We start from the raw sequence: 16,009 nt of genomic DNA on the forward strand, positions 1-16,009 counted from the left end.
TTGTATGTCTACACTTGTACCATGGCAAAAAGAAAACTGTTAACTATGGGAGATTAGAAGATGAATAAATAAGTAACGTAAGTAAGAAAAGAGAATCTTTTTTTCTTTTCCTTCCTTTATTTTGAGCCTTGGGCAGTTATAGTTCATAAGCAAATAATGGAAGAGTGCTGTAGTTTGACAAACCCTCTTCTATGAAGCAGGCTGTGCAGTAATACTGTATTTTTTAGGAAGTCACAATGCTGATGAGGATTGTCTTCTCACCTTTAAAATACATGATCCAAACACCTCTTTGGTGAAAAGCAACTGTTGGGCATCAAATAGGGTTAACTCACCTACTCCAGTTCCCGCATTCTGAGTAAATTAGTTAGACCTCTTCTTTTCAGCCACAAAACTTGATAATGCTCTGTCTTGTAAAAACAAAAACAGGTCTTAACAATAACTATTTTGCATTATCTGGAAAGAGGGGAGTGGCTGTTGGCTGCTGATTACTGCACGTTGCTTATCCTTGTGTCCTGTTTCATGATCAAGTTGGTCAGTTTTCTATGGCAGTTTGAAAATCTAGTGTTAGTCTTTAGCACCGCTGAAAATCCCAGTCTGTGAAGGTCACAGCACATTGCTAGAAATGCATCGCTGTGGTTTCCCATACGTCACATTGTTTTTGTTAGCTGTTGGAGCAGTCTTGTCTTTGTCTGACATCTCGTGATAGTTACTCTCTATAGAAGCAGATCTGAGGCAAGAATATAAGCACCAGCTACAAAACTTTCAGATCAGAGTAATGCCACGTGCACTTAAAGCTAAGCATGTGCTGAAGCAAGTTTTTTGGATTGTATCCCAACTATAGAACCCATTTATTTGGTGTAACTTTTCTCCTGAGTAGCACTTCAGAAACCTATGAACACACTAAAACACAAAGGCTTTGTAACTCCTCCGGGCAAATGTCGTTGTTTGATATGCAGCATTGAGCCTGAGTGTAGAGAGAGCATTTCTAGGTCAATGTCCAAACTATGGTTGAGTTTCTTAATGTGTTTTAATGAGATATGTCTGTTTCTCAGCTCTTCCATCAAAAAACACTAGCCATTGTTTCCTGCTGTAAAATTCATATGCAGTGAAGCTTACAGGCCCAGATGTCCTTCATAGTACAGCACGGTTAAGCAGTTGCGAAGTTGAAGTGTGTGTGTATATATTTTTTTCCTGATTAGCCACTGAACTAAAATCCACACCTGGAATTATATTTTGAACCAGAGTACCTCCTGAATTTAGAGCCACGTAGTGCCATGTCAAGCCATAATCTGTCACACTCTTTCTCCCACATCACATAAAATCCTGCAGACAACCCGTTCCTTTGGGGAGATAAAAGTACCTTGAGCCTTCCTCTCCTGGGGACTTACTTCACTTCTGGACACAGGAATATAAGGCTTCAGGGTATCCATATTGCAAAAGACGTTGTCTGCTGTAAATTATGGCACATGTAAATGGATGCTTTACCCCTCCATGAGGATGATGTGTTGATTCCTCACGAGGGGATGGAGCAGTGCTGCCAGGGATTTGACATGAGGACCAACTGGTCAGTTGACTGATTTTGTTCTCTTTCGTATTTGAGGCTTCCAAGGTTTGACTCTGCCTTGATACATATCTGTGTTGGCAGTGCTAGGTTAAAGGTTGGACCAGATGATCCTAGAGGTCTTTTCCAACCTAAATGACTGTATGATTCTATTGGTACTGTATTTATAGCTGATAATGTTTCCTGTTGATTTTTCTTTCACTTTGTGCTGCCCATGATTCCGTTGTTATAGCAGTGCTGCGGTATTTGGACATTATTCTTCTCTTTCAAGCTGGAGCTAAGCCAAAAATGTTATTCCATATAGTGAGTACTCGAATGATTTATAGGAACGTAGCAATGTATGGATATTGAAGCATTTCCTTTGGCCTCATTTTGCTCCTGGGAGAAGTGGTAGTTGGAAAGCATCCAGTTGTACTCTGAACGTTACTTGAACAAGGATCACAGTTCCCAGGGACTTGACACCAGCAGAGTTGCTTTCTAACTTTTCTTAATGAGGAAGAATTCCTTTGGTAACTCTGCTGTAAACAAAAACCAGCTGCAGCAAACGTTGTGTGGGTAACGGTTAGAGCAGGGCTCTGAGAACGAGGTGTGGCCTCATTGAGGTCAAGGGAAGAGCTTTTATTATTTTCAGGACTTCATCCCCCCTCTCTTTCTCCCTCCCCCGGTTTTTGTGCAAACCCCGCCGGTGGAATGTAGCCAAGTCCCAGATTTTCTGCACTTCAGAGCTTCCGTTTGTGAACTCGCGGAAAGATGTGCAGCTGGTTTGTGCAACACTTGGAGATTTTTAAAAAGATGATGATAGGTGTAAGTCCTTTGTGATCTGCCTTTAGTCGCAGTCATGGTTTCAGTAGATTTCCCCAGCACTGACTGATGTTTCTAGCCTTGTTTGGGATACTCTGCAGGTAATTGTCTAGCAGGTGCCAGGGTTGGAACTAATCCATCAATTGGTTAAGTTCCACCTGGTCTAAATAATCCTGTTAGTAGCTTTTTTGCCCTTTCAGCAGTTGCTTTAATTAATATTCAGGGTTGTGCAGGCAGACAGGTTCCTACCCTGCTGAAGCAAGAAGTGACTGTTGTAATTTTAAATTAGAATTGATTTGAAGGGTCTTTTTTTGTCCCATTTCAAACACACAGAGCAACCTCTCAAAAACTTACGATCAGCTCATCACCAGCTCTCTTTCTGCTTTATCAGCCCTGACCATCTTGTCTGTTTTGTCCTTTCCGTTTAGAATATGCTGGTACTTCAAGTTACAGGTGTGTAAGTAACTTCTGGAATGGATGGGACTCCCCACTAGAGATCGGTTCCCACAGGTTTGATTGCAAAATTACATTAAAAGATATTTGGGATTTTTTGCTGGTGAAGACCCTTTCACATTTATTGTAAGCAGTGACATATCCACTGTATCATGAAAGAAACTTACAAAGTGAATGGAAAATGCAGGACTTCTTGTGAAAACTTCCCAATGAAAAGGTTTCATGTAGTTCTTCAAGAGAACTTTTTAAATTTCCTTCTAGAAAAGCTTGTAACGAAGTGAGTATGTGTTTTCTGCACTTGGTGAAGTATCTGCTGAAGTCATTATATGCGATTTCTTTTTGGTTTGGTAGGTTTCTGCTCCTTCAGGCTGGAGCAACCCTGTTCGTAGTGACAGAAGCATAGGGAAAAATCTGGAATTAAGGCCTCAAAACACTTCTCCAGTTCAAAATAAATAAATAAAATTAATAAAACTCAGGTTTCATGTTGCTTTGAAAGTTCACTGTAGATAAACTGTCCAGTTTGCACAGAGGTGGCTTATAGAGAGATGTTGATTCTTTCAGGGTTAAATAACTTTTTGACTGATTTAACAGGAGACAGGAGGCTTTGATACAGCGTTGAGTTCTGCAGTGAGGATTAGAAAACAGGACTTCTGAGGAGTAACTGAAGAAATTGGGGTTATTTAGTCTGGAGAAGAGGAGGCTGAGGGGAAATTCTACTATTACCTGAAAGGAGGTTGCAGTGAGGAAGGTGTCAGTCCCTTTTCTCAGGTGACAAGTGGTAGGACATGAGGAAATGGTCTCAGGTTGCACTGGGGGAGGTTAAGATTGGACGGTAGGAAGAATTCCTTCAGAGACCATGGTCAGGCATTGGAACGGGGCTGCCTGGGGAAGAGGTGGAGTTCCCATCCCCGGAGGTGTTAAGAGATGCATGGATGTGGCACTAGGGGACATGGATAGTGGTGGGACTTGGTGGATCAGGTTGATGGTTGGACTTCATGATCTTGAAGGTCTTTTCCAACCTAAAAGGTTCTACAGGTCAGAGGTGTAGTCTAAAGCATGTTTTTTTTCTTTTTTTTTTTTTTCAAAGAGCAGTCTCTTTTAAGAAGATAAGATGTTAAACAAATAGCAGAGTTGCAATACCGAAGCAAACCCTTAAAGGTTGGTGTGGGTAGCTTTGATTCCAACCTTTTAGCCTCTAGTGCTAGAGCCTGTGTTCATTGTTTCCTTTTCACTGAATGCTTCCAGTTCTTATTACTTCCCTCATGGCACTGCTTTGCCCAATGAAGTGTTCACTATTGGTTTTATTAGTATGTAGACATCGAGTCAACATCAGTTGACTCTTCTTGGCATGCAGGGTCAAGCAGGATACGTTGTGAGTTCAGCGCAGGCAGGGGGCTTCTCATGCTGTACCTACTGTTAGAAAGAGAGTTGCTTTCTAGAAAGACTCAGCTAAAGTGTCTGCAAATCACAGGACGGAGTGCTCACTTACAAATCTGAATCAGATGATGTTTCTTTACAATCTGACTATATTTAAAAATCAGCTGGCAGTGCAGTAGCACTGGGCAGGAAGAAACCATTCATCAGCATGTAGTGTCTGTAACTTTGGCTTGTGAATAAGTAGTGTGGGAACCTGGAAAGATCTCATGGAACTGTTGTGTTTCCAATATTTGATTTTAAAACTATCTTCTTGCTTTTGCTGTGCTATAGGACAGTGTTTCAACAGTCCCAGGGAGTCTCTGGCTGTTCCCAGTTCTCCTGCCATAAGTGGCATGCTTTGCTGGCCTGTGCACACTCATCTGCAGTCTCGGCGTGGCCCAGTCCCCATTGCTGCTGTAACAACAGGAACAGGATCCTGTGGAAGCTCTTGTTGCTTGGTGGGCACCCAGAGACAGCAGGATGCAAAATAAATTCACTGAGTAATTTTTGGGGCGGGAAATGGTTGTTTTTTTGTTTTGTTTTGTTTTTCTCCAAGTTCCCAAACATACTGAAAGGAGCAGATCTTAAGGAAACTGCACATGCTGACAGCCTCTGCACCTCTCAGGTGAAGCCTAGGGAGAGGTGTGATATTTGTGTCAGCGTCATGCTTCTAGACTGTCGGATTTTTTTTTCCTAATGTATCCATTCCCTGCCTCAAAAATATAACTGGTGAAGAGAAAAAGAACACAAGCATCAGAAGTAGAAGGCTGAAATTGATCTGAAATGCCTTTTCCAAGGGCGAGTCTATACCCTGATTACACAAACATGAGCTGAAATTCATTTCCCAAAGACACTTCATCATTCACATACCCAGGTAACAGTACAGTAAGAGGGCTTTATGCCAAGGCTTGCAGATGTGTATGAGATGTCTATGAATTCACAAGCTATTTCTTTCTTCACCCTGAGTTCTTTTAATCTTTCCAGAGCTGCAGAATTGGATTATTCATGTTTCCAGGAAACAAAATTCAGATGTATTTAAATTATTTACACTGCCAGCATGCAGGTAATAGAGGTGCTGCAATGCGTTGTTCTGGTTCCTTTCAGTGTGAGCTCAGCTCGTGTAAATTTTATTCTCAGACTCCCTTTCCCCTTGCTTCTCACCATCTTCCCCTCCACCCCTACCATATTAATACAGCATTAACTTCTTCACTTTTTTCCAGCTGCCTTTTTTTTCCCCCAAGGATAGCTTTAGACTCTGCTTAACTATTGTTTTTGTTTGGGGGTGGGTTTTTTTTTGGCAGATGTTTATTGAACAAAACAAGATGAAAAGGCAAAGTCAGCTGCTTCTGCAAAACGCTGCTCCTGATCAGCAGCTTTTGAAGGCTTTGGATGACAATGCTAAGCTAACCCATACATTAGAGGAAGAGAGACTTCAACACCAACAAAAGGTAAAACTAGATTACTTTTCACCTAATGCAGAAATCTTTGACAGCCTTCTGAATTTAAGGACTGCTATGAATTGTCATGGATTTGTGGTTAAGAATTATTTGCTATCTTGCCCCGTGGAAGAGTTTACAGTCTAAAAATTAAACTTCAGAGAAGATCGCGATTCCCTCCTTCTGGGTCACTAGTAAGACATGAGTATAACAATTGAAGGTTTTTCAGCCTGAATGCTCTGGGTTTGGGAAGTATTTTTTTCTGGATGCCTCTACAGCACAAGCTTAATTATAAGCATTAAGTGAAGTTTCTTGAAGTGGAGAAGAGGTGACAGAACAGGTGATGTAAACTAAGACAATCATAGGTGAGAGGTAAGCAGTTCCTGTTAGCAGTCTGGTCTCTTGCTAAAGAAATTCATTGCATAGAGCAGCCAGACATCCTGGAACCAGGGAAAAGCTAGGCTGCAAAATGTCATGATAGGATCTAAAGTGCAAGGATCTAAATAAATATAGTCTTTGAAACTGGATGCCTGGATCAGTCTTTAACTGGGATAAATCATCATTGCTTCACCAAAAGCCTGAAATTGAGTTTCCACTTAGCTGTGAGGTCCGTTCTTAAATCTCTGGTAATGGAGTGCTAGGAAGAGGTACACCATTCCTGGGCTTTTATGAATGCAACAGTATTAAGACTATGTAATCTCATATGCTTCTGAGTTAGTATTTTGGAAGAATAGTTGCCTGTTTATAGAAAACCTCTCTATCTTTGTCTCCTTGAAGTCTAGAGCAAATTGTATATATTTAAGGAGTTGGGAATGATTGCTGCGCTGCACCTGACTGCTGCCTCTAACGCTGATGTTCCACGCTTCACCCGCTGACATCTGCGTGAATTGAGACAAGGGAGTTTAAATAGCCAAGCTATCAGTGGAAGCAGTCAGTAAGAGAACAAAAATGGTAATATTCTCATGCTTCAAATGAAGAAATAGTCCGAAAAAAAATTAATGTGTTAAAAACTTCTTAAAAAGAAAAAGGGAAGGACTTACAGCTGAAGTACTTTGGTCTAAAAGACGTATTTTAGGAAGGAGATGAGAGAATTTAGGGTTAGAATAGAAAATTCTGATGTTTCTCAGAAAAATCTGTCTAGCTCTTATTCAAAATTTGTCCTCTGTCTAGGGGTTGTAGTTCATTCCTATACTGCAACGTCGTGTTCTCAGGAATAACTGTGCCTAATTTGTTAAAAGGAAGGACAAAACCCACCTTTTATTGTAATTAATGCTGTTGTTTGCCAATTGTAGATCAAAGAGTTGGAAGAGCAGCTGGAAAATCAAGCACTGCATAAGGAGATCAGTCGTCTTAAACAGCAGCTAGAACTTTTAGAGGAAGATAAAAAGGAGCTAGAGCTTAAGTGTCAGAGCTCTGAAGAAAAAGCAAGAGACTTAAAGCATACAGGTAAAATCATGTAGTAACTTTCGTTTTAGAACTACGATCAGGTGTGTGAGCGGTGCATGTCTAAAAGAATTACACGTTGGATTTGAGACCCAAGAAGCAACAGCTTCTGTAGCTGGGATCCAAATCTGTGCTTCACATGAGAGTTTCAGCAGTTGCCTTCAACCACAGAACAATCATGTCCAGAATGCATGTGAAAGAATAACCTTGTGAAGTTCAGTAAGGTATAAAAATGCTGTTCTAAGCCTGCCCTCAGTCTTCTTACAACTGGATGTATACATCTGAATGGGTTTCTACGTGAAAGAATCATTCATATTCATCCAAAATGTATCCTCTTTCCTAGTTTTAAAAATCAGCAAAATGGAATGAGGAAAATTATTTATTTATTGCTCTGTATTTAAAACTGCTTTTAAGAAGGGCCCCTGGTGTGTGTGCCTCACTATAAGGAGGGCCTATTTTTTATTTTGATGTGCCTTTGCTTTTAGCCTTTATTCAGCTTAAGGGCTAAGCAGGTCCTAGTTTACAATAGCTGGTGAGGAAAGCGTCTGAACCCCTGACAGAGAAGACCAAAACCCCTGTCCTTAGATAAGACTACATGTATAACCATGCTTTTCTGAAACATATCCTTAAGAGCAGTATTATCTTTTAAGCTTGTTAGCAGTGTTGCTTGGAAGAGCTGTTTTGTGTTGGAGCTTTACATCAGCTAGCCTTAAAAATAAGTCTAGGCAGGCCTATGAGTTCTTCTCAGCTGTCTTAGAAAAGATATTGCCCAAAATAGGACTTCCTAGCAACTGAGTGGTTTAGTTTTTTGGTTAATTAGTAGCTTTTTTTTGGTGTAAGACATCAGAATCGCTTTTAGAGTAGATGTGTGAGAATCAGAGAACTGACTCTTATTTTTTTCATTTCTCTTGCACAGTGGATGAACTTCAAAAACGAGTACACCAGTCTGAAAATCCTCCCCCTCCTCCTCCCCCACCTCCGCCTCCTCCTCTTCCTCCTCCGCCTCCTCCTAACCCTATAAGGTAAGTGTTTAAATCAAGAGTCAAGCGTTAATGTTCTTTGCTAAAGCAGAATACATCACATGAGCTTGCATGCAAGGAAGAAACGTGTCTTTAAATAAAAAAAGATTTTCTCTGTCTGCCTTGGACTTCATTTCTTCCACTTTGCCAGCAGGACACTCTCCTGTCCCACCTGCTAACAGATTTGCACCCTGACCAATTGCGAACAGTGTCTGCCATCACAAGCCTAATCAATTGTCTAGACTGTGACTTTGGAGGAGAGATACCTGACTCCTCTCAATTTAGGAGTTTTTTTTTTCCTGTTCACCTGATAGCTGTAATTACAGACTTGTGAAGTGCTTGTCTGAATCTGCAGCTAAGAATATCCCTTTGAACCAAAGGGTATGTTGGATTATTAGTGTGTGCCCCTTCCTGTCAGATACCGGTGATGAAAATGCAGTTTTCAGTTCCAACAATTGTTTTCAAAACTTAATAACAAAAACAAAACAAAACAAAAAACAAAACAACAACAACAGCAAAAGAAAAAAAAGTAAGAGAAAAACCAAAAACACCCCATCATTAAGCAGTTTGGGCAAAATTATCAAAATTAAGACTGAATTTTTTAAAGGACCATAAAAAAAGCTGACCAATATGATGTATCGGGCACTAGGCCCAAATATGTGGAGCCCTAAATAAAATATTTACTACAATGCACTGCTGTAATAGAACGTACGTACAGGAGTCTTGCTAACTGCTGAGTTAAATAATGATTAGTAGGCAGAATTCAACCTTTTGTGCATGGTGCTCTGTTTCTAGAAATCCAGTCTAAACAACTTCTGAACAATTGTGTTCCATCTTTTGCTCCTTTTACCTTCGTTAACTCATTTGATTTGCCTGCTTCTTTCTCACTAATAGAATGAATTAGCTTGGGGGTGGTGGTGGTTTGCTTTTTAAGCTTGGGTCCTTTACTAATTGGGATGGATAGCACTATCCATTTTAAGCGCTGTAGTAGCTAAATCAGAGTATTTCTTTCAAGTACTGTGAAGTTTATGTGAGCAAAGGTTGTTTCAAAACCTAGGCACTGGATGCTTTTTTCCTGGGAGAGCTTTGACCCCTTTCTTAGGGAGCTCACTGGGCTCTGTAAGGAGCACTGGGGAGGGATAGGCCCCACTAACACCTTCGTTGCACGTAGGAGCTTATACTCGGGCTCTAAGATGAATCATTTCCTCGTCTGGACTTTTACGTTTTGACTGTAGTGAAGGGATAATTATTTGACACTGTAAGAAGATTACAAACTTGGAGTTGGTGAGGAGATACTGATCACCATATTTAAGTGTCCTCTGGAGAATAATACTTCACTTCGACGTCTACAGCTCTTCCTTCCTTTTTTTATGCTGGAACAGCTTCAGTTTGTCATGTGTCACAATGAGACACTGTCTTTTAATATTCAAATCTGAAGTGTTTTGATTTGTGCCTAATGTCTGTTAAAAAGAAATACGTTTCTCTGGTGCGTTTTGATGGGAGGCAATGTGGGGAGTAATTCAGTACATACATCTGCATTCAAGAACAGGTAAATGAGTCTTTTGTAAGTAGCTGTATAATCAGGTATAAGCAAGCTGTTTGTGTGTCATGTTCAGAGTTCATTCTAGCAGTGTGTAACAGAGGACAGAATGACAATCTGCAGTTTCATTTTCCTCAAAGGTCTCTCATGTCAATGATTCGCAAGAGATCTCACTCCAACACCAATGTGAGCAAGAAGGAGAAACCTCCTCAGCAGGAGTCAGGTATGGCTCATCCTTTCTCGAGTTCTGTGGATTGTTCACTAGATAATACAGACCAAGCTAGTGAAAATGAACTTTGGGTGCAGATAGTTGTGCAAATGCTTGCAATTGTCAACATAACAATTACTGTCTGTGTCCCAGCATATTCATCTGCCTTGCAGTCCAGAAGTGTGGTTGCAGCCTAGGTATTATGAGCTCTGAGATTGCAGATGGTAACTTTGGCATCATAGCTTTGGTCATGCAAGCTTCTTTGAGATCCTCAGTGAATTTCCATAGCCCTCTTAAGCTATCTGTGCTCCCACAATTGAGCTTGCAATCAGCATCCAATTTGTTTTTTCCAAACGGGTTTTAGTATGAACAATCTTTGAGGCTGCAGATCAAAAACCTTAGGGGAAGACCTAGTACTTGCTGTAATCACGAAGAAGTTCTTATCTTTCTGCTTCTCGCTGGGGAGAGGGTGGTCATGTTTATTACAGATTTGCAGAAGGACCTGACGAGGTGAGCACTCAGCTGGGTACGCAGATGTGTTGTGTGAAATGGATGGGGAGAGTTTTTGGGTTCAATTTAGGCTCCATGCTGTTGGTATAACTAGCATGACGCCACACAGCTTGAGTTTCACCCTAGCAATTGCTACTGCCAGTAGCAGTTACACTACAACAGCATTGAGAGGCTCGTCCAACGTGTAGTGGACACACTACAGCATGTAGGTGCAGCCACAGCATGTCCACAGGTTATCTGGAAGAAGCAGAAGAACAAACCTAGCAATCATTAAGCGAAGCACAGGCTATACACTGGACAACACAGGGAAATTTCCAGCTTAGAATGGCTTCTTTTTTTGTGAGTTCTCCCCTCCAAAGCCTTTCCACAGAGCTAGTTTAAATGCTTCAGTTTTCATCCCTTGATTCATATCTTCTGAAATTACCACTCAAAGCTGACCGCAATGCTAATCCTTTAATAATACTAAAGAACTAAAACAAAACAGTCTTGCACTGGGGTGGCTCTGCATGCCAAGTAACAGCTGAAATTGCATTTTATTGTTGTTAATGGAAGCTGGAAACTTATTAGGTTGAGAACGGGAGTTAAGTACAGATTTACGAGTGATCATGCCTGCCTGAAGAGTCAGAGCTAGTCAGACAAGTGTTGCCAGTTAAATAACCAAGGTTTTCCTCTTTGTTTCTCTCTTCCTTCTGGAACAGCAGGAGTTTGTTTGCATTGAATTGCTTAACTCGTTTGGTGCCACTTAAACAAAGAAGGGGCCTGCAGAAGGGAACCAGGCGGAAATTATAGGTATAGGGTATGACTGTTAAGGAAAAATCGCGTTAGCAGATGGCAGCAGTGTTGCAAGCACGGCTGGATTATCGGGTGGGACCGACAAGCAGGAAGTGGGGGAAAGGAAGCGTTACCACTCCCGTTAGTTAGGTGAGGAAACGAGGAGTGGAGTGGATTTGGGCAGGTTCATTGGGGAACCTTTGGGAACTGGTTACCAGTCTGAGAGAAATAAGGTTGCTGGTCTGGGAAACATGAGAGACGTGACCTTGTACTGAGATCCTGATGAAGAGTCAGTGTTATCTTTCGGTAACAGTTCAATTATGTTGCCTTCGTTTATCAAGTTTCCTTACCTTGAAGCATCCTAGGTGTATTGATTGCACCTCTTTGTTGAGACTGCTGCAAACAGTGATTGCAGGAAATATTATGAAATTTACAATGAGTTCTCAAAACCTTATTCTTTCATTATTAGCAAACTTTAGCAGTTCTGACCTTTCTTCAATCATATATGAACTGCTTCTTCTCTTAATAGAGCTTAATAGTTCTTAAAATAAAAATAAAGAAGGGGAAAGTTATTTGTTGATCTAGTTATTATGTTCACCCCGAGGCTTGTTTTGACCCTTGTTAAGGACTTAGAATGAGTGGTTTCTATCCCGTACCACCAATTAAGCTTTTATATTTGAAACAGCCTGTTTGTGAAATTAAAGCCTGACATTAAATTGGATTACAATACAGAAACTGCATTTCTATGAATCATCAATAGTACTCTGACAAGTGAGAGAGCAAAAGTCTATTTAAAATTCCTGTTATATAAGGTACAATATTGTAGCTTTGAATAGCATCAACCATATTTCTCCATGTATTCTGTTTAAGTAGTCTTTTTTTCCTCTTTTCAGTATGTCACATTAAGTGTCTTTTGTTATGTTACCCAGAGGGCTGATAAGTTAACAGGTATTGGTTAGGTTCATCACGCAGCCTCTAGTTCCACCTGAGTACTTCGCAGTCCTGATACAGAATCTCTTGAAAATCAGACAGTTTAAGTTTTGCCCTTTAACTCAATATTATGAAATGTGTGGTTTTAGTTTGGTCAAAGATGTTGGTATAGCATTTCAGCAAAGTTCTTAAGCCCATGTGAAATACAAGCAATGTGGTGGCCCTGTAACGGGCTGCCTGTAGGCCCTGTTGGGCAGGATCAGCTTGTTCTGTGTTAATGAAGCTGTGGAAACGTCTCCTGAGCCGCAATGAACACAATCAGTGGCAGTGGGGCCATATTCTGTAGTCCTTGGTACTTCAGCCTATGGCACTGAGCTTTTGCAGTTCCCACACAGTTAGTGGAGTTAGGGCATCCCTTGAGTTTTTGGGGATCTGGGCCCTGCTTCTGTCCAGACCGTGTGCAGGCTCTGCTCTTTGGCATCTGAGAAGTCCCCAGCTGCATCCTCACCATGTGTAGACTGCCCTTTTATCCTTGAAGAGATTGCAATGGTTTAGCTGATAGAAAATATCCCAAATAGCCCTGAATCCAGTAACCAGAGTTCCTGATAACTAGAGGTGAGATGGCTGGCTTCTGCCGTCACTTAGAAAATGGGAACGCTTTTTAGGTGTATATAGCGTAAGTTAGCCCCTCGTTGTGGGGAACACTGAGGGTACGACAGAGAGAGGTCTTTTAAGGAAGACCCTGTGAACAGCCTACTTATTCAGAGAAAAATAAGGTTATATATTTATGCTTATCATTTATGTTTTTAATAAAATTGAGCAAAAAGCATGGATTTGGATAGTGCATGAGCAATAGGCACCATACATGCAGGCAGGAAGGACTGCTGCAGGTAAATGCCAGCTCATCACTGAAACTAATGCATGATTATGGTGACTGGCTGTGTCTGGCAAACAAGCTGTCTTGTTTACAGAGGCTATCTGTTTAACATGTTTTTTGTTTCTTTTTTCTTTCTTTCTAATATTCCTCTGTAGTTCATATTTGGAATGTGATATGCTCTTTGATTTTGGAACAGGTGAAGAAGTAACAGATCTGAAGAGACAAGCTGTTGAAGAAATGATGGACAGAATTAAAAAGGGAGTTCACCTGAGACCAGTCAACCAGACAAGCAGACCTAAAACAAAGGTTTGGAATAAATTGCAAAGCAATGCTATTAACTGAGCATAGTAATTTATACTGAAAACAAATCAGATTTTCTACAAAGCATACAAAAGAATACATTTGCCTTGCTTTCCTCTTTTGCTCTGCTTGATTTTGAATAAAACAAATTAGGGCAGCATATATCTGAAGGAAAAAAAAGTGAGACCAACAGTACATAAGTAGAAGCCCAGTTTCTTTGACACAGAAAGGAACTGAAAGCAAACCTATTGTAAACAAATGGCTGCAGAGAAAAGAAAAAGCACAGAGGGAATAAATGAATTGGTTAAAGGGAAAGATCAAGAAGTATACTGTATCTAGCAATATTTTTATGCAGCACTCCTCGCCATATTCATGCACCGATGCTATACAATACTGCTTGCTGTCTTCATAAAAGTATAATCTTTCTTTAAAACGTGTGGGCTGGGATTTACCATGTTAATTGTTGAGCTGAGACTCTTCCCTTCCACTCTATAAGCAAATAGCTTGAATGTTAGCCACGGACTTGTGAGAGGAGAGAGCACGGGAGGGTGATACAATTGCATGCCTGTGCAATAGATCCTTGTGCGATGTCTGTTAAAGTGCAAAGTCTGTCACGGTCCGTTTCAGCTGGGCCAGATCAGTAAGCGCATGTTTTTTAACATATGTTTGTTATGTTTGTTTGCAGCCAGAGACACCAAAGCCTTCTGAAAGTGCAATGAAAGAATTAAAAGGGATTCTGGTAAGAAAACGTGCAATTAATATTTCAGTGTTTTCTTCACATTGAGCTGACAGACCTGCTGTGCAAAATAGCTAAGTATTTGAAAGTTCTGCGTTAGTATTTTGGTTTGAAGCTGCAGTTCTCTAGTGAATCCCCTGAACATCTCCACTTTTGACTTTGGTCCTACTGAAAAAATGTTTTTTGTCTTGTTAAGAGTTTAATTTGGAGAAAACTAACTTGTTAGTCAGCTCCAGGTTTGTACGTTCCTGCCGCTAGGGGGGCTGTTATGTTCTGCACCTGCCTTAGGACCTTTGGAAACTTTCCAAGTACTCACAGTAGGGATACTTAGGGAGGGAAAGGCACCTGTATAAATGTAAGTCCAAAGTAACGTCCCTGGACTGCACAGGTAGTAGATGGAGGGTTCTCATCAAATTTCTTGTTAGCATAGACATAGCTTAAATGGAACAAGAGCTCTATAGTCTATCTGTATTTGTATGCAGAAGAAACAGATTCTGAATAGCTCTCCAAATACCTGTTTGTCAGTAAACAGAGATGTTAGGCTTGTGTTTGGTCCTGCTCAAGTAATGTGCTTAAGCTGGCTTTTGTTCTGTCCTTAACTCATACATTGCATTGCTTATTTAACTGGTCGTTTCTTGTGCACAAGTGCTAACGTTGTATGAAACAGTCAGAAGTAGCCATAGTTCTTGGTCCCTGATTTTTGTAATCCCAAAGCTTTTAAAGCTGAAGTGCAGCTTTGGTGTGTCAAGTGAAATTTTGCCTTTGTAATGTGAAATACTGTAAACTTCTGCCTATATCAAAGCAAAACACTTCAAATCCACTCCACAGCAGGTAGGACTGTTTATCTGATCATCCATTATAGCACCTAAATATCCCTTTTAAAAATTAACTTCAGTATTTTTGGGGGATGATGGAAGATACAGCAAAGGAGTACAGCAAAGGGAGAAGCCACTGCGATGATAATAACTAACAGTGATTCTAAATCGTGAATGTGGGACCAAGGACGTGTTAAACTGACTGTTCTCCAGTCACGTGAAAGCAGCAGAAGAAGGGAAGAAACAATCTAGAGAGCTACCAGACCTTAATGCCATGCTGTAATTAGAGGGACACATAATTAAACGTGGAGGTAAATAGAAAAGGAATAAAATGTGACGTGGAGGTTGTTTTAAATGAAACTCCGTAAGTATACCCATGGTTTGCTATGGTGTGCTATTTGGACCTGTGTGGACTCAACAGCCCTGCTGAAGGTCCTTTCGTTTCCTAATAGCTGTTTTATTTCTTTGACACTGTACCACTGACATCAGGGGAGACTTGATTATGTACTTCAGAGGAAGCAGAAAGAGACCTACAGTCACTGTACTTCTGTGTCTAGCTTGCTGCTTGTGAGCCCTTTAGGATATTTGCAATATAAGACATACTATATAAAATCCAGTTCCAGTCTGTTCTTGAGACCAGTCATTATGCACAGTCAGACAACAAACATGGGGGTGGGATGTGATGGAGTAAACGTTTGTTGTTACTATGCTAATTATGCATTTCATGTAGACCTCCATATAATTGTTACAAACAAAACATTTACGTTCTGTAAATTGCAGAGTTGGAGCAACTCGGTTGCTCAAGTTGCTTTCAGATATGTATGTTTGCACAGATAGGGAGCACGCTGCTCAGTTAAGTTTCCACCCAGTATATGGAAATAGGCCCAATTTTATGCCAGATCAGCTAGATTATAGGATATAGTAATGTTGCAGTTGCATCTAGTACATGATGACTTCTTCAGATGTGTGCGCACCCAAGCACAACACAAAAACGTACTCAAGTGCAAAACATGCTGGAACGGTGAAATATGTGGCTTTTTGCTAATAGAGGCAATGGACAGTGTTTTAAGATCTTTTAAGAGGGAGGAAGGTGGTAGTTCTCTGCAAACACTGAAGTTTGTTCATTGGTGATCCACAGCATCTTTAAGCCTGGTATCAACCCTCTAAAGTGGGTAAGTGTGGTTAATCCACAG

General features: G+C 40.7%; 1 protein-coding gene across 1 annotated transcript in view; it reads left to right on the forward strand.

The window, feature by feature from the left end:
* Window positions 1-16,009, forward strand: part of SHTN1 (shootin 1) — a 61,688-nt gene that overhangs the window by 34,119 nt on the left and 11,560 nt on the right. Inside the window, exons 9-14 of the mRNA XM_035547846.2 lie at window positions 5,533-5,679; window positions 6,960-7,113; window positions 8,027-8,132; window positions 9,810-9,892; window positions 13,162-13,271; window positions 13,951-14,004. Coding sequence (XP_035403739.1) covers window positions 5,533-5,679; window positions 6,960-7,113; window positions 8,027-8,132; window positions 9,810-9,892; window positions 13,162-13,271; window positions 13,951-14,004 — 654 coding nt within the window. The remainder of the gene's footprint in view (window positions 1-5,532; window positions 5,680-6,959; window positions 7,114-8,026; window positions 8,133-9,809; window positions 9,893-13,161; window positions 13,272-13,950; window positions 14,005-16,009) is intronic.

The sequence above is a fragment of the Cygnus atratus genome, chromosome 7 (assembly GCF_013377495.2).
Source record: "Cygnus atratus isolate AKBS03 ecotype Queensland, Australia chromosome 7, CAtr_DNAZoo_HiC_assembly, whole genome shotgun sequence".
Lineage (NCBI taxonomy): Eukaryota > Metazoa > Chordata > Aves > Anseriformes > Anatidae > Cygnus > Cygnus atratus.